The sequence below is a fragment of the Frankliniella occidentalis genome, unplaced genomic scaffold, assembly GCF_000697945.3.
Source record: "Frankliniella occidentalis isolate FOCC.00 unplaced genomic scaffold, Focc_3.1 Scaffold11, whole genome shotgun sequence".
Taxonomy (NCBI): Eukaryota; Metazoa; Arthropoda; class Insecta; order Thysanoptera; family Thripidae; genus Frankliniella; species Frankliniella occidentalis.
Window position 1 is genome coordinate 2,349,576 of NW_026267141.1, and position 18,829 is coordinate 2,368,404.

An 18,829-nucleotide genomic window follows, 5' to 3' on the forward strand; every position below is an offset into this window, starting at 1 on the left:
GTGAGTACTTCAAGTCGTAACGCAGAATTTATGTCTATGGATGATGCTGTTAAGGAACTACTGTTTATCAAAGGGCTTCTTAATGAAATTTTTGAATGTAAGGACCCTATTGTTCTTTAAAGTGATAGCCAGTCTGCTTTTAAATCATTAAACAGAGGCAGTCTTGATCATAAAAATATATATACATTGAAGTTAGGTTCAATGAAATTATGCAAGAATGTAAGACTGGAAATGTAATTGTTAAGTACAAATGTTCTGACGACACGATTGCTGATGTCTTGACCAAGTCCCTAGGCAGAGTGGCCCATGAGCGCTGTCTGGAGGGTCTTGGAATTTCCTCCATTTAATCTTTTTAGTTAAGGTTTTGGGCTCTTTTTGTATTAGAGCTCATCTTTTAGTTAAGTTGGAGAAATGTCACATCAAGGCAGGGTGTTAAACTTTGTGATTGCGCCATTTCTCATTAGTTGTTAAGAGTTACGTTAAGATTGTCATACTATAGTTTGTACCCTGACATCACTTCCGTTTCCCATGTTCTACGTTAGTTTCCGTTTGTATCCGCTGTGTATTACACATTCTCCAAGTTTATTTGTGATTCATTATTCAATCACTGAACATTTTACCCTGAAATTAAACAAAAAAAGACTGCCACCGGTGTCACTGGCAGTGCACCAGTTAATTTCACCTCATGCGAACGCCATCTGGAGGACCTGATGCAACAACTTAAAACCCCTTTGGAGATCCCTGAGAGTGCCGTTAAAAACACAGCAAATATATTTCGGGGAAGTTCCCGGTTGAATCCGGGAAGTAATTTTCCGGATGCTATTTTTCGTCATATCTATGCATGTTATAACAATTGGAGGAACCGGAAAATGTACTTCCCGAATCCAACCGGGAAGTTCCCGGAAAAATGTTTGCTGTGAATGCGAGCTCTCCTCTGCTTCCCCCGAGTAATGTTCCCATGGAGTTGTCACCCCAGACGCCCGTTTCTAAGCCATATCGGATGAAACCGAATACTCCCCATGGGGGCGGCTCTCGGGGGTGAGTAGTGAGGAATACGCTACAAAGTCAATGGATCTCATTTTTAAAGTGGTCTGATGAACGCCATCAGATCCGCCTGAGACAGGAAGGCAAAAAAGTAGCCTTCTTCGAGGAAAACATGAAATTTGAAAGGGAGAAATTGAATGCTGAAAAGGAGAGGCTGAAATTTGGGAGAGCAAATTTGAGCATAAAAAATTAAGAGAGAAAAGGAAGGATGACCAGATGAGAAAGCTGATTGAAATTGAGGAGGAAAGGCTAAGGTTATTGAATGACTTGCGTATTGCGGCAGGTCACTGAAGTGACATTGTTTTAAGTTAGCAGCCCAGCCCAATTGTTGTATGGATATCAGTCATGTTCAGCCTTTAAAGAACATGCAGTGACTATCCTTGTACAATATGGGCAAGGGTTACACTGTATGTTCTTTTAAGACTGAATGATGTGATATCCATTAACTGTTGTGCTCTTATGTTTTTGCCAACAATTTTAATTTTCTTTTCTCATTCGTATTTGTTGGTAAAATTATCCTCAACATACTACATTCATATTGCCCGCCTGTTGACACAGCCTCTTGTATCCTTGTGCTTCTGAACTACTTTAGGGTCAGGTAGGGGAAAAATGAGACATTTCAATAACTTTTGTCTTATCTAGCATGTAAATGGTTATTTGATAAGTTTTCCTGCGTCTGGTCGATGAAACACAACCCCAGTAATGAAATTAAAGCGTTATTTTAGTACCGCAACCTGTGGTGTATGCAGAATCCGAAATAGTATGTATATTTTCCCCAACACGCATTTCGGGGAAAAGTGAGACACCCGTGGGTAAGAATGAGACAGGCAAAAACCCAGCAAATAAGATAGGGACCCGCCTTGAGGAAAAACGAGACAGCGCCACTCCATTTTTTGTCTCATTTTTCCCCGCATTGACTTCCTATGTAAAGTCAATGGAACTGAGTGTATCTTTCTTCCCCACGCAAGTGTCTCATTTTTCCCCGTGCACTTATGGTTAGTCGTACTGTCAGTAGAATTATAATTCAGGTATGTTGTATAGCTTCACGGAACAGCCGAAATCCCAGCTTTCCAACGAACCCAAACACTTAATCTTTACTCCTAAGAATACGGATGCAGTACTGAAAGTATGACACCCCCGCAGAACAGTTTTAGAGCCCTTGCGTTTAGGTGGTCGGACAGGTTTCCCATTAGGTATGTTTCGTGACGACAACAAGCGATTAAACTTCCCAGAACCGGTTAATAATTGAAGTCGAATGTTAAAAGATGTGTTTTAAGCACCCAAACACTAGGAATGAGATCAAAAAGCATGCAAACCAATCAAGAGAAACGAATGTATCATTCTTCCCCAATTTAGAGGGGTCTCACTTTCCCCCGACCTGACCCTATGCAAATGTATCCCTACTCTCCTTCCAGGAAGACTACTTTAAGGGAATGAGTCAGAGGGTAAGAACCTATTTATTGCTCCCGCCCACCAGCTGAGCTCCTGTGTGTTCTTTACCGAGTCCTCACCTAAATCTATCAATATCTGATAAACTCTGCCACATCAACCCATAATAATTACAACAGGTTATGGGCCCAGGTCTACGCTGTGAACTGTGATCATTATTTTTCTAAATCAAACTTAAAATTAGTGAAAAACTTGTGATTCTGTGAAGTGGTGCGTGACCACGTAGAAACAGCATGGGGAGAAAACTCAACAGCGAGGACGCCTCGTCGACTGGGACAGCCGGGAATACCCCGTCGGGAACAACTGTGGTTTCCAGTTCCCTGCCAAATGTGGAAAAACTTCGTGGAGTAGAAAATTGGCCAGATTAGAAGATGCTGATGGAGATACTCCTGGGGGCTGAGGACCTCTGGGACATCATAGAGGAAGAGCCGGAAAAGAGCAGCTAGCAGACAAGAAAAGTGAAACCTTTAAAAAGGATCAGAAGGCAAGAATGAAAATCTTATTTTCTTTTGCGGCACCAGTGCTGCGACTCATCAGGGGCGCGACCTCAGCACATCAGGTATGGTCGCGAATTGCCCATGCCTTGGAGGACAAGGGCGTCTACCGCCGGGCAGCTTTACTCCGTCAGCTATTCAGCATGCACCTAACGTCAACGCTCACAGCATACGTGCTGGAATTTAAGGACATAATCAATAAGATCAACGAGACCGTTAATCCAGTAGAGGATGAACTTGCTGCTGTGTTATTGCTCGACCATGTGAAGCCGGAATTTAAGGGCTTGTGCCAAATTCTTAAGAGAACCTCTCTGACCAAGCTACCGGAAAGCACAACGACACTTGAATTTGGAACGGTGTCAGAAGAATTACTGCGAGAAGGGACCAAGACTGAGCTCGGCGACCGAGCTGACGCCGCCAAGGATAAACTCTGCCACATCAACCCATAATAATTACAACAGTATTCATGTTATTAACTAGTACTTGTAGCATTACGTTTACTGTCAGCTCAGTCAACACCTATCCCCAAATGTTGTTTGGATGTCATTCATGTTCAGTCTTAAAAGAACATGAAGTGACCATCCTTAGGCAACATGAGCAAGGGTAACACTATGTTCTTTTAAGGCGGAATGATGTGATATCCCTAAACTTGTGCGATATGATGCTCCTGCCATTGATTTTTTAAAAATATCTTTTGTTTTAGTATTACTTAGTAGTAGTAGCAATATGTGAAAGGTCATTAAAATTTCCTGTTTCCCTGTGAAATAGCATCTGTTATATTTGCCCTCACTTAGCAATCACACATGCAAATCGATACCTTCCGTCGAGAAAGGCTCAGCCGCGCGACCGCTGCAGAAAAAGGCCTGGCCGAGCGATGGCTACTGAAAACGGCTCAGTCGGCGGGAGGCTGCTAAGAAAGACTCAGTTGCATTTTGGCCGCGCGACGTACATGGACGTTTGAGGCGCTAGGAAAAATCGGTGGTCTAAGATATATATTTTCTGAAAGCGGCAAACGACGTAGAAATGCTTCACCTATCGTTTGCCATTTTCAGAAAATTTACATCTTGTGCCACCGATTTTTCCTGACGCTTCAAACGTGCACGTGCGTCGCGTGGCCAAAATGGAACTGAGTCTTTCCTAGCAGCCTCCCGCCGACTGAGCCGTTTACAGTAGCCGTCGCTCGGCCAAGCCTTTTTCTGCAGCGGTCGCGCGGCTGAGCCTTTCTCGACGGAAGGTATCGAAATGCTTTGTCTAGAATTGAACTTATCATAGCAAGCACGAACGAATGTTACTCAATGTAACAAGACACACGTCAAGTTAAAAGTTTCAGTTATCAATTTTGAAATATGTCCAATATTAATCTCACACACTGTAGAAAAGCATCATCATCATCCTCATCTGCATTAAAATCAAAAGCATTGTCACCACTCCTTCTACACACATTGTGTAAGACACAGCACGCTACAACTAATTTTGCAGCAAAGTAGACATCCCTTTGTCTCATAATTCTTCTCAAACATCTGAAGCGACTCTTTAAAATACCAAAAGTCTGTTCCACAACAACACGAGCTGAGGAAACTGGTACATTAATTACAATAGTTTGCAGAACACACTAAATTCCAATGGACTTTTTTGGTGCTCATCTACATGCGTTTTTCAGCACATCTTAACGGGGTGCATTTTTACATCTTGCAAATGACAAACTTGCATCTCATTGGTGGACAAAAGTAAACATTTTCTTTTGATGGGATGCAAAGTTGTCATTTGCAAGATGTGAAAATGCACCCTGTGAAGATGTGTTTAAAAACGCATCTTGTTGTGGACAAATAAGTTCATTGCAATTTAGTGTGTATGTTCATAATTATGCACAAAAATTGTGCATGCCCCGGCATACTTGGCTGCATGTCATACAACAATTCTATGCGCAGCAAAATGTATAAGGTTTTAATGTGTACAGAAACGCACAGTGAATTATTGGCTAGTAGGATGGGCCGCGCAGGCCCGACCAAACGCCGCTGCGGTAGGCAAGCAGGCAGCAAGCACGACCCCTGCCGAACAGAGTTTAGCGGTGAGGTGAAGTGGAGCAGCAGCAGCTGGCCAAATCGTTTGGCAGAAAGGAGTTCCTGCTTCATGCTTCATTGTTACCTTTGCCACTAAGTTACGTAATTTAAGGCACGCGGCTTACATTGAGCGCGATTAAGTGTTATTTTGACATTTTGACTGTAAATATTTTTATGTTGCGTAATAAGTACTTTCTAATGTGCTTTGCCACAGGGCCATTACATCGTCACCAATGCATCGTTCGATTTGGAAAATGTGGAAAAGACACTCCCAGGCCTTGGAAAGGAGAAATACATTTGGACAATAGAAGTCCTTTCTTACAAGGAAACAAAAGAACTCTACACGTGTTTCAGTTTTTCTACGCAATTAACAAGAATAAAGGTTCAACAGTAATGCACCTGCGAAAAGTTCTAAGGTCTTTGACAAATTGTCATTTTCCACTGGTATGATAATGACTAACATGGAAGGGAAATATGAAAAATCACATCGATATTATAATATCGAGTAAGCAGTTCCCAGTGAGAAATTTATCCAACGACATCGTTTCGACATCGTTTTTGATGTCGTTACGACTTAAAAGTGGTCATGAAATCGACGGCTTTTCGACAGTGAAACGTCGAAACGGCATCGAAACGACATCAACTGTCGAAAAGCCGTCGGTTTCAGGACCACTTTTAAGTCGAAACGACGTAAAAAACGATGTCGAAACGATGTCGTCGGAAACAATTTCTCACTGGGTTGTGGTATTCAGTAAGTGCTGTTCGGATATCAAGGGGACCACGACTCCCGTAATCCTATGTACAGATGGAAGTCTAAATCCATGTAATCCCTGTAATATTTAACCCAACTTTGAAAAAAAATCACTATATTCGACCTAATTATCCAAACTGAATGGGGTGTAGCCCCAGAAATTCAACAAAATTCATGTGCATACCCTGTAATCACGTAATCCTGTGTACATCCTAAATCGAAATGGTGGTCCCCCGTCTTTTATGCTGTGGTTTACGGGGAGTACTTGAAAGAGAAAAGAGGAAAGGATAAGCTACATAAGGCTCAGATATACAATGTTCTTATTTAAGCAAAGTGAATAATGACATAAAATTACAGGTGACATTAAACAAAATATACAAACGTTCAAAGCGATAAATCACAGACACGTTGAGCCGTATTCATGATAAAATTAGAGAAGCAAAGGTTGGGTATGTTTCCAGTGGTTTACTCCGAAATGACTGTAACATTAAGGAGCCGCACCGCCCTCCCCTCGCGGTTCGACTCTCCGCCGGGCCGGGCCGCGGCAATGTGCTTCAGGTTGCACGTGATGTAGCCTAGCACCTTGGAGCCCTGCGCCTGCTGCGGCGCCACCGGGAGGTCGTAGTAAATGCGAAGGGCGGGCGGCGACTCGCAGAACCAGCTCCTAAATACATCAATATACACAAATTATACACTTAAGGATACTCTGTCCATTGTTCACAATAGGAGGTAGAAAACAAGCGATGATGTGCTGCTGGCATAAGTGACAAAGCAATATATGTGTAATAATTTAGCATTTCAGCGTTACATCGGTAAAATGGTTTTGTTGTTGGAACGAAAGCTTAGTTAGCTTAGTTTGTGGGAGCTAATTTCTGCGTAGAGACATTCAATGGTTTCTGGAAACATATTACATTAGTTCCCACCACTTCGCTTTCGCTCCGACAGCAAAGGTTTCGTTGGGACTGCGTTACATGATACCGAGCTGCTAATCACCGAACGCTATCCTTACGGACACTTATGGTTAACTAAACACTACCATTTGCATGATGCGTCTGTGTGCACATCTTGCAAGATGTAATTGATTCCTGAGAAGTGATAAATATGCATTTTTTGTTGAACAAAATAAATATTTGTGCACCAGGAGAAACAAATTTGTTGCAAGTCAGGATTCACAGTATGCACCTTGCAAGATGAACACATGCGTATCTTTGATCCTGCAATGGATGTAGAGTGTAAAAAGAGCATTCTTGAAGCGTGCTTGGAAGCGGTTGTACCTGTCGGGGTCGTCAGATTGCCGGTCGTCGTCATCCCCACGCTCCCTATCCAGGCAGCCCAAGAGCAGTACGGCCCCCGGCATGATGGTCACGCCCTCCAGGCGGTCAGGCAGCTTGGCACATCTCGTTGCGATGGCCTCGCAGCCCGCAGAGGACGCAGAAAGGTGAGCCTCCTCCGGCTCCAGCTCAAGACCCTCGAGGTAGAGGCACAAGGCTCGGAGGTCCGCCCCACCCAGACTTGAGAGGGCCAGCTCGATGTCCCGCTCACCCACACCCATCACCTGCAAACACCACTATCGTGAGGGACTGTTTCAGAGGCTGACTTGTCGTACGCACATGCATTATTGTGCACATCTTAACTGTAGGCAATAGTTACTGACAGTTGCCAAGAATGTCTTTACCGGGATGGCAAGTTCCGGTCTTTGTTACACATGACGAATTCGCATCTCTTCCATGGACAAAACGATCGAAATTTGTCCGTTGCAAGGATGATTTCTTTCTTACTGGAAAGATTGAAAATTGCATCTGGTTAAGATGCGCACAAAAATGCATCTTCATAGGAATTAAAAAGTCCCTTGAGATTTGGTTCACCTGTGCCGTGCACCGGAGGCGCGTGGTGGCGGCCCGCACCTCCAGCTGCTCCAGGCGACGCAGTCGGTCCTGCGCTGCAAGCAGGTCCTGTGCAGCACGACTCCGAGCCTCTTGAAGGGCAAGGCAGTCGTGCTGAGCTCTCCGACAGCCGGCAGACGCCTGCCTGTCGCACCCACGGCACCACTGGAGTCTGCGGAAATTGCCTGCTTGAGTACTAAACGACGCGTCCTAACAACAATGTCCTATCTGCAGCGTGCGGAATACACAATGTCCTATCTGCAGAGGTTCGAATACACAATGTTCTATCTGCATCTGGGTTGGGTGCAGCCCTTCACCTCTGTGCTTTGTGTGGAAGACATTAAGGCCAATCTGCACACACGGAAAGAATCGTAAAGGTCCAATGTTCAATAACTGACTGCAGCTGCTTTCTAGAAAGTAAAGTAGGACGAGCGGATACAGAGTAATAAGCATTTCTTTTGAGGTATCCTGACCCAACGTTTTGCAGATAGAACATTGTGTATTCGGCACTCTGCAGAAAGAACATTGTGTATTCCGTACGCTGCAGATAGGACATTGTCCAAGATGTGATAAAAATGCATCTACTTACTAAAGGACATATTCGTTTCCTAATAAACAAATCTCGATACCCCCTATCTAAAACCGCTCACCGCCTCGGTGGCTCTGAGAAAACGCTCAGCTCACGCCCGCCTGCGGACAACCGCTTACCTAGGTTAACGCCAGATAAACGCTTAAGTCGCTTTTTCACCAAAAACGTAATATTGGTATCATTCGAAAGAGAATTACCGCCTCTTTCGAATGATACCAATATTACGTTTTCGGTGAAAAAGCGACTTAAGCGGTTATCCGGAGCGCCAAGCTAGGTAAGCGGTTGTCCGCAGGCGGGCGTGAGCTGAGCGTTTGTCCGCAGCCGCCGAGGCGGTGAGCTGTTTTACATAGGAGATTCTCCTAACATTAAGAGTGCATTACCTCATTTTAGGTGTACGTCGAGCTGAAGAGGGCGTTTTGCTAGACTTCTTGGTAACATTAAAGTTCTTATCCATCCGTGGAGTCTTCACACTCGGTGATTGTTGCTTTAGACCATCGGCCTGTTGATAATTCTTGCAAAGAATAAGTTTCTTTTTCGAAGCCTTCGGTGTGCCATCGAGAAGGGTGTCGCTGATAGAAACCTGAAAGACAATTTAAAGTTTGAGAATGCACATGAAAACAGAGGTTTAATGGGCAGTTGGCCTACATGAAAGTTTAGATTTAAGTGAGTTTGTGCCATTGCCAATAGAAATTAAGTGTGACAATGAAAGTGCAATAACTATTGCTAAGAATGATGTTATTAATGGGAAGAACAAACACTGCATAGTGAAGTACCATTGTGTTCACGAACAAAATGTAGAAGGAGTTCATTGTAGTTCATGTGCCACCGAGGGAGAATACCGCGGATCTTTTAACAAAGAGATTACCAGTGCCAAGCACTGAGATGTTGTCCAAGAAGGAAAAATCTGCAATGTGGACCCAGCCATTGGGTTCTCTATCTTAAGTTTTCTTTGACAAGCCTTCGGTTAAGTTTATTAAGCTTTAAGTTTTCTTCTTGCCAAATCTGTTATGTTTACGGGTTTTTTGTTGGATTTACTGTTGTAAATAATTAATGCTTTCATCTCTATCTATGTAGCGTACGACCTGTGGAAGAACCTGAGTTCGGCCTACGAAAATCAGAGAGTACCGCGTCGGCTTTCGCTGTTGTACAAGTTGCTGCACACAAAGCGTACCATTTTTTCTACCATGAGGGCCTATGCTACCGACCTGCAGGGAACTGTTGAGCAGATTCGGGCCTCCAGCGAGGACAACTTGGACGAAGTGGCTGTGGCCGCTGCGCTAAGTAACCTTTGCAAGGAGGAAGACAATGTGCTCAAACGGTTCCTCGAGCAGACGTGTACTGTTATTGTTAATGGAAAGTCCAAACTTTCGTTTGACAGAGTCATCGAGGATGTGCTGAAGGAGGCGCTGAAGGAAGAGCAGGACGACGCTCCAGCCCAGGCGTTGCTGGTCCACCAGTGATCGTCCAGGGGAGGCTACGCCAACTACACAGGATTCCGAGGACAGCGTCGTGGGCGAGGCTCCTTCAGAGGCCGAAGTGACAGGGGTGGCAACACCTGGACTGGTAACGGCAAACATGGTGCTAAAAGGGTTCCTCTCTGCTTGTTCTGCTCCAGGACCAACCATCCCAAGGATGAGTGCAGAGACAGGAAACGCAAGATTCTCGAGGAGAGCAAAAGGAAGCAGTCAGACCAAGGACCAACCTTCTCCGGAGAGTCGAAGATCAAGAGGACCAAAGGACCGGCACACTGGGAGCTGAAATGGGCAAAAGGTCCGTCCTTACGTCCTTAGAGGACGGAAACTCTCTGGTATGTAAAGTGCCTTACAATACTTGCAATATGCAATTTTACCTGGACAGTGGTGCCTCAGATCACATGTGTGGGTGTATCGAGTGCCTGTCGGACTACTCGACAGTGTCACAAAGGCAGCGCGTTCAATGTGCTGGGAATCAAATCCTCTTCATTGAGGGTTACGAGAACTTTCTGACAAACCCTGACCAACACAATAGCCTGACTAAAATCCATAATATTAACTACGTGCCAGGATTGACCTCAAACTTATTGTGAATCAGTAGGCTAGCTGAGAACGGTCTTGCTATTGTCTATTGGTAACGAGTGTGGAGTTTACCATGGAAGCGAAGTTAAACTTCTTGGTAAACCCCTACTGAAAACCACGGAGACAGATGAAACTTATCAGTTAAATTTGGAAGTGAGAGAACATGAGCAGACCACTCTAGCACTAAAGGCAAAGAAAGCTGAGATACAGCCTTGGCACCAAAGGTTAGGACACCTTGGAACAAATAATATGGGCCTTATCCAGGGTATGGTGAGTGGCATGGGAAAAGTCAGCAAGGCCAAAATGAAGTGCTCCACGTGTCAAAGAGCGAAAACTGTCAAGGGACCCTTTCCTAAGGGGGGATCCCGGAGGGCATCCATGTTATTAGAAATAATTCACTCTGATGTGTGTGGAGTACGGATGGCATTTCCCTACAAGGTTTCAAATATTTTGTAACCTTCATTGATGATTTGACAAGATACACATACATTGCACTGTAAAAAAAATTGTTGTCACTTAACAACAAATTCGTTGTTAAGTTTTTAACTGACTCGTGTTGTTGTACAACAGCTGCGGTTGTCAAATAACAGCAAACGTTGTCCAGTTACAGTAATACAAAAAGTCAGCAAAAACAAGATGGTGCCCAATAGTCCAATATTAACAATGCATTGACAACAAACGTAGTTGTTTTTCAACAACATCTGTTGTTCCCGAACAACTGAGCTGTTGGTCAACAACTGAGCTGTTTTTAACAACTAATTTTCACAGTGTGGTCTGTTGAGAAACAAGAGTAATGTGTTTGATAAATTCAATCAATACAAAACTCTAGTTGAAAGGCACACTGGAAATAATATTAAATATCTGAGGTCTGACAATGGAGGTGAATATGTTAATGAGAAATTCAAGCAGTATTTTATGAAAGAGGGAGTGCTAAGTCAATACTCTGTTGCAAGAAATCCACAACAGAACGGGGTAGCTTAGACAGCCAACATAACTTTGTTTAAGAAATAGAGGGCAATGTTTAAAGGTGCAGGTTTGCACTCAAAGTTCTGGCACCTCGCTTTGAATGCTGCTGTTTTCCTCAAAAACATATCCCCCACAAAAGCAGTCAAAGGTGTAGTACCATATGAAGTCTGGGCATGTGTGAAACCTGATGTTGGCATTTTGAGAGTTTTTGGGTGCCTGGCCAGCGCTCATGTATACTCTGGTAAAATGCTAACAGACACGACCAAGAACTACATCTTCGTCGGCTTTGATGAGGAACGCAAAGCTTACAAGCTGTTGGATCCAAAAACAAATGCAGTCACCTCATAGATATACCGACGTCACATTTAATGAGAAAATTTTCTCAGCTAAAGACCTACACTTAATGTATCTGCGGGCACCTCTCAAAGGGCTACCCCAAACTATAATGCTGGTTTCTCAGTGACAGAGACTGCTGACCTCAAAAGAGTGTCTGAGGATGCCGATATGACATCTGACACTGATGATTCACATTCTGAATCTGGGAATGAATCTGACTCGGAGTCTGGCTCTGAGTACGATTCTGGTTCCGATTCTGAATCTGAACAAAATTATAACAATTCTGGAAATAATTGTAATTCTGGATGGAGATTCTCTCTGGGGCTACTATACGGACACAAGCCTGTCAGGGATGTTTCATGACGGGGCCAGCACTAGTGGGTCAGAGAGACCCTCCTCTAGTCTGGACTCGGATGACAACATTTCAGTAGCTGTGGAAGAAAATAATGAGATGCAAACTAATCAACCTATTTCCACGAAAAGGGTGTAGTACCACCAAAACGCTATGATGGTTTTGTACTCTATGGTTTTGGAGAGACAGATGCAGAGATTCATGACAAAAACCTTGCTGATCATGCTAAGAAATAGAGTTCTTACATGAGATATGCCTGGTTTGCATCTAAAGCCGTGGACATTTTGCCGAATTCCTATGAGGAGGCAATTCAGTCCCCTGAGTCAGCATTCTGGCTGGCAGCCATCAGGGATGAGCTGAAAACCCCTGCCCCAGGCCAGGGTGCTCATCGGGTTGGTAATAAATGGGTATTTAAGAAAATGACAAATTCATATGACAGCCCTTTAATCAGGGCAAGATTGGTGGCAAAGCGTTACACCCAAAAATATGGAGTTGACTATTTTGATACATTTGCACCAGTAGTGAGAAAGGAGTCTCTGAGAATTTTATTTTCTATTGCCGTCAATTTTAATTTGAAAATTGCCCATTTAGACGTTAAAACTGCATTCCTACATGAAAACCTTTCTGAAAAAGTGTATGTGTATGTGGCACAACCTGATGCTCCATCTGATTTTAAAATTCCAGGCACTGAACAGCTAGTATGCAGATTGAGGAAGGCTGTCTACGGGCTGAAACAAGCAGCAAGAAGCTGGTATCAGAAAGCAGACAACGACAACCTACTCAATGAGGAAGGATTCCGGAACTCCAAGCAGGAACCATGCATCTACATCAGGACCAAGCCTACGGTAACAATAGTTTCCCTTCATGTTGATGATTTTTACCTTTTCTATAATGATGGGGTACAAAAATCAAACCTACTAAAGGCTCTTAGTGCTGTAGTTACTATAAAAGATCTGGGGGAAGCCAAGAACTGCTTAGGTATGAGAATAGAGATTTGGAGAAAGGTACCCTGAGACTCCACCAGGAGGAATATCTGGAGTCTGAGCTTAAAAGGTTCAGCATGGACGGGTGGAAAGGAAAGCAAGTTCCTTTGGAGTCTAAGTTAAAAATGTTTAATCTTGAGCAGGGATACCAAAGGGAAATTCGATTATCAGCAGCTCATTGGCAGCCTCCTCTATCTTAGTACAAATACGAGGCCAGATATTTCTTATGCTGTAAGCTTTCTCAGTCAGTTCAATTGTTGCTACACTAGTACTCACTGGGAACTAGCTGGAAATGTATTAAGTTACTTGAAACAGCGTTCGAAATTGGGTCTGAATTTGGGGAAGGAATGTGATTAGCAGAAGAGGTACTACACAACTTAAACGACAGCTCAGAGAATCACAGGTAACAGGCGTGGTCTCGCCCGGCAGGATAGCGAAGTACCTCTAAAAAGGAACATTATTGTGTCAGAAGTAGAAATCCTCCGTGGAGTAGAGAACTGGTAAATGTGGAAATTTCTAGGTAAAATACATCAGACATGGGGACATGCAATGCCTGGAGGCTCTGCCGCCGCCAAACGTGAGAAACCAGCCACACTCCCAAGAGATGGTGGACGACCGGGATGCCCACACCATCATCGTGACCACCCTGGGTGCTTTTCATTCGCCAACCATGATCGACCATGATCGACCCTGGTCGCCGGATGTGCTTTCCATTCGGCGTGGTAACCCAACACGGTCGACCGCCAGCGACAGCGGCCAAAATCACCGGTTGGGCATGGTTCGTGAAGAAATCAAGAAGAAGCGGGAAACGGCTGCGGAGTGAGAGCGTTGGTCAGGTTGAATGAAAAAAAGTTTCTGTGTTTGTGAGTAGAATTAGGAACTTTTCTTCGATTTAACTGATCATACGCGCATCATGAACACCAATAAACCTAAGGTAAGAGTCGGAGCAAAATACACATTCAATTTCTGATTGTAAATGAAGATCTGTTTGCATCAATAACCTCGCATTCATACGCATCATTGGCTTTGAGTTGATAAATGGGCCTTAGCATTTCATTGAATGATAAAATATCTTCATTCCTCTAGGTCGTGGTGGTGTCCCAGAGTAGGATCCAAGAAATGTTGAAGCAAGGCCTTATACGCCTGCCACCACTACCAATACAAGGTAAATATATATCTCATTGAACGCAATCCCTCCCACAACTTTAGTTTACACGGAAAAAAATGACTTTGTTGCGGGGATCAGTTCTGTTTGGTAGGCTAAATTCGATAGCTGGAATCGAGAATCCGATACTCACAAGCAGGAGTTGGTTGTCACGACCGGACACTTGTACGAATAGAACCAAGCTGGAGTTTGTTCTATTCGTACAAGTGTTCGGTCGTGGCAACCATCTCCTAGTTGTGGGTATCGGATTCTTGATTCCTGCTATCGAATTTGGCCTACCAAACATAATTGATCCTCACAACAAAGTCATTTTTTTCCGTGTATTTACATTATATTCTCCTTCAGCAGGATCATCTCAACCTCAACCCGAACCCCAACCCCAACCAAGCCGCCCTGCAGAGGAAAAAATGTTCCTGCAAGGAAAGTGAAGTGAAATTATTAATTGAGACAATAAAGAAGAAGAAAGGAGGAAAAGTCACGCATATTTCAGATGTGAAGTTCTGGAGGCAAGTGGCGCAAGAAACTCCCGGCATTCCATGGAATTCCGAGCAGTGCCAGACCACATGGGGTAATTTACTGCGGAGCTACAGCCGCAAGACAACTGCAAGTCATTCCTCGGGGGGGCCTCCACTAAATCTCAATACATGTGAAAAGTTACTATACGAAGAGAGCGCAAACCTCAACCCTAAAACAGCCTTCATTATCCCCGAAGGTGAGGTAGTGACGGAGGACACTGACATCACCCCTAGCTCCTCCAGTTGCACCCAAGGTACCAATGTGGAACCCTCTCCATTGACACCATGCAGGTAGAAGAGAAGGGTACCACATGGCACTGGGTCCAACCAGGCTGGAGCTAGGACTAACTTGCAGGTTGCATTTCTCCACTCCCTGAACAAGTCTGATGAAAGGAAGGAGGCTAGGACTAGCTACGAACTAAAACGAGTGGCTGTAATGGAGGAGCACATGCAAATACAAAAAGACAAAATTAATATTAGGAAAGCTGAATTAGAGTATAAAAAATCAAAGTTAGCAGATGCCGTTTTCATCTTTTGAATAAATCAAAAGTTCAGAGAAAGGTTGATTTATATCTTTCACGGCAAATAGTTGGCAAATAATGAGGGCACTGGTCTGATGATCTGACAGTTTCCAAAACGCAGATGAGGAAGACACTGCCTACCTGGACAAAAGGAGACTGCGGGCTGCAAGCGACTTGGGCGTGGCCGTTGGCTTGAAGTGGAACATTCAGCTCGTGTCTGGGTCTGCGAGCAGGTGGTTCCTCGCCAGTATTAGCCACTACACTTTTCCGCTTGCGATTATCTTCCATATTAACTGCAAATGAACAGACCGTCGTACTAAGTCTTACTCAAATTTGGTTAAGCATAAACTGCACACCAGGGCACCGTTACTTGACGTATCGGTGTTACGATGCAATTATTTTTAACGAAAATCTCTGTTACGAGGACAATTTTGTTACAGTAATCCGGAACGAAAAAACAAGCTCGAGTGAATTCCGTTACACATTTGGGACATTATAAAAACGTTACGCCGCACGAGTGCCGACTAGTTCCCGCGACACGCATTCAGTATAATACCTCGTTCTCGACAGGCAGAAGTCCTACCCAAATTTGAAAAAGTAGCCAAAAAAGCTCGAAGTGTTGGGAATAATTGGCTAGCTTTATGTTTGGGTCTAGGGCGTCTCTAAATACGAGAAATAACGGGTCTAATGCGGACTAGCCACACTTTAAAAGGGAATCGTCAGTTGAAACATCTTTGCGTCTACATTTAGCATGAAAGTCCCAATATTATTTTAGAATAATATTTCTTGTGCTTTCCCCTTTCCAACAGTATAGTTCATCAATTGTCGAGGTAATTAGAAACGCCACGGTCAATCGCTTACGACCTGAAGCGCGGGAAAACGACCCTGAATCGTAAAAGGAGTGTCCCGGTATTAATAATGCTTAGACTTTTCGCTTTTTCCGCCCATCTCCGGGAATTTCAAAGTGCACTGGAGGGGAGGGTAGGGGTCATTTCGAAAATCCGGCAACGCCACGTTGTGAGGGAAGATAGGGAAAAGCACCAACTATCAGGGTAGATAAAGACTGGGGAGACCAACACCATATCATATTTGAAAACATAACCCGGGGGCTAGCACGCCCACCAACATGTAAACTATCCGGCACTGGCTTCATACTTAAGCCGCACACAATGGAGGACTACCACCTCCTACTCACGCGCCTCAAGGAGGCAAAAATTGAACACACCTACAGAACACCTAAGCAGCCAAACCCGCACACACGCCCATATATACTAGCTGGGCTGGGGGCTAGGCGCTGGCATACTAGCTGGGCTGGGGCTCGGCGCTGGCTGGCTTGTACTTTAACTGGATCAGGCTGGCTTGCTTCTGACCAAATGTGAAAGTCAGTCTTTAAACGACTGCCTAGAAAAAAACTCTGACGCACCAGCGGCACCCTGAAAATCATGCCTAGCCAAATACTGGCTTAACGAAAACTGCCGATACACAGCAGTGATTTGTGTTCCATGTGCGAAATTGCATCGTAAGGGTCAGGAAATCTCTGACCCTCGCTACTTCACAAGTCACCCAAACTGTGGCTTCTGCAGGACCTACTCACGATACTGAACGATATCACGATACCACGATATCACGATATAAGGCGATATCACGATATCACGAAATGGTTAGAATGGTACGCGTATCGTACGTTAGGATGAAGGCCCCCCAGGGAGAAGGCGGAAGAGCAGCTAGAAGCGTATAAAAGACTCCCTCCACTCGAAATGGACAAGTGTCCACTCGAGTGGTGAAAGTTTCATGAGTACAGGCTGCCATACCTGGCTAAACTCGCGAAGATATACCTCTGCATACAGGGCACGTCAGTGCCATCTGAGCGGGTATTCAGTGTGGGTGGTCGAGTGGTGATGACCGATTTTCGGCACTGCTTGACGGGCACTCACGTCAACCAACTCGTATTTCTATTGATGAACAGGGCCTTTGTCAAGAAGTAATGAATTCCTTAGTTTGCTTTTTTTGTAATATACTTGTTTTGACTAAATGTTGATTTTTTGACCTTCACTCTCAATATTTATCGAAACGCAATCAGAATACATTGATTTGCGATACCACCATGCTTAATAAGACGATATCACGATACACGATATGAGACGATACGATATGGGACGATATTACAATACCACGATATGGACGATATTTGTACGATATATGGACGATACGATATAAGAAAGGGCGCAACGCTAGGGCCATTACAGCAAGATTGGCTCGCCAGTACGACCCCCACAGGCGGCCATCGCAGTAAATCCCCCCCCCCCCCCCTACTCTCTCCCTCACTTGTCTTGTATTCCCTCTTCTATCTTTCAGCATAGTAAGTGGTACCGTAGATTTTAAGTATAAGCCCCATTCGCAGGAAATTTAAATCAAATCTGTACGGACCTAATTAACTCCGCCTTGACTCCAATCCGGCTCATTCACTCGCACCTGCCACACACATACGCACCGTGCCGCCCCAAAGCAACCCCGACAACGACCGCGTCGCCCCGACCACCGTTTCTTAAAGAGGCCAGTACGAAAGATGCTGTCCACACCCCAACGTACCTTGTGGGCCCTTTCAAGCTAGTCGAACCAAAGCCCCCCCTCACCCTCCCGAATGCAGGGAGCTTGAGTTGCTGACTAGAATCCAACTGACGAGCTTTACAAACCCCCAAGGACACTTAGTCCAGGAAGTTTCCCCCACCCTCCCCAGTAAAAGGTCTCGTAGAAACCTCCACCTAAAAAGGCACCGCCAAAGGCAGTACAAAAAATATACAAAAAGAACTCTGACGCACCGGCAGCACCGTGGAAATCACGCCTAGCCAAATACTGGCTAAACAAAAACTGCAAATGCACAGCAGTAATTTGTGCTCCATGTGGGAAACTGCATGGTAAGGGTCAGAAAACCTTTGACCCTCGTTTCTATACAAGTAAACCAAACTGCGGCTTTTGCAGAACCTATTCACGGTTCGGAGTCGCGTGCAACAAGAATCTGACTGGGCAGGCTAGGCATGATTACACCCAGCTGCGTGCAGAGCAGATGAGTCGCCAAAAGTGTAACGAAGTCATTAAGAAGGAAAGTTGCCCCTTCGGCGTCCAATGCCTTTACAGCCATCAGCTGTCCAGCGGTCAGTTCGTCCAAATGCATAACCCTGAACAATTCTTTCAAGTCGCCACCCCGACGACATGTCACAGAACGGTCCGTTGCGTAGATATTCTGAAACTTGGAACCCGTACGGTGCCGGAACCCGGCGCCCAACCCCCCCGCTGGCAGCAATACTTCCCCCGACAACGACCGCGTTGCCCCGACCACCGTTTCTAAAAGAGGCCAGTGTTAAATATGCTGTTCACACCCCAACGTACCTTGTGGACCCTTTCAAGCTAGTCCAAACAATGCCAAGCCCCCCCTCCCCTCAATCCATCCGACCTTGGTAGGGAGCTTGAGTTGCTGTCCGCACCCCAGTGTACCTTGCGGATCCCCAAGCCGTCGCCTCCGCCGCACCGCGTCCCGGGGGTCCCAGACGACGAGGCTGGCATCCTCTCGCCGCCAGCATCACCGAGACCCCGCCCCCGCCACCCGCTCCAAGCCCAGCCGAGGACCCCGCCGGCCGGCGCGGCGGACCACTTCCGAGGCTCCCCCCCC

General features: G+C 45.1%; 2 protein-coding genes across 5 annotated transcripts in view; one reads left to right on the plus strand and one right to left on the minus strand.

Annotated features, from left to right (window-relative positions):
- Positions 1-5,445, plus strand: part of LOC127752383 (uncharacterized) — a 25,777-nt gene extending 20,332 nt beyond the window's left edge. The window contains exon 5 of the mRNA XM_052277688.1: positions 5,262-5,445. Within this exon, the coding sequence (XP_052133648.1) occupies positions 5,262-5,441 (180 nt within the window). The 3' untranslated portion in view covers positions 5,442-5,445. The remainder of the gene's footprint in view (positions 1-5,261) is intronic.
- Positions 5,446-6,101: 656 nt separating this feature from the next.
- LOC113217004 (uncharacterized) overlaps positions 6,102-18,829 on the minus strand; it is a 16,042-nt gene continuing 3,314 nt past the window's right edge. For 2 of the 4 annotated variants that reach the window (XM_026436842.2, XM_052277726.1), the window contains exons 2-6: positions 15,304-15,455; positions 8,651-8,850; positions 7,664-7,877; positions 7,073-7,353; positions 6,102-6,462 (exon numbers count right to left, since the gene is read on the minus strand). In XM_026436842.2, the coding sequence (XP_026292627.1) occupies positions 6,264-6,462; positions 7,073-7,353; positions 7,664-7,877; positions 8,651-8,850; positions 15,304-15,450 (1,041 nt within the window). In that variant the 5' untranslated portion in view covers positions 15,451-15,455 and the 3' untranslated portion in view covers positions 6,102-6,263. Of the gene's footprint in view, positions 6,463-7,072; positions 7,354-7,663; positions 7,878-8,650; positions 8,851-9,043; positions 9,445-15,303; positions 15,456-18,829 lie in introns of those variants that run through there. The other 2 variants (XM_052277727.1, XM_052277728.1) reach the window with 2 other exon arrangements.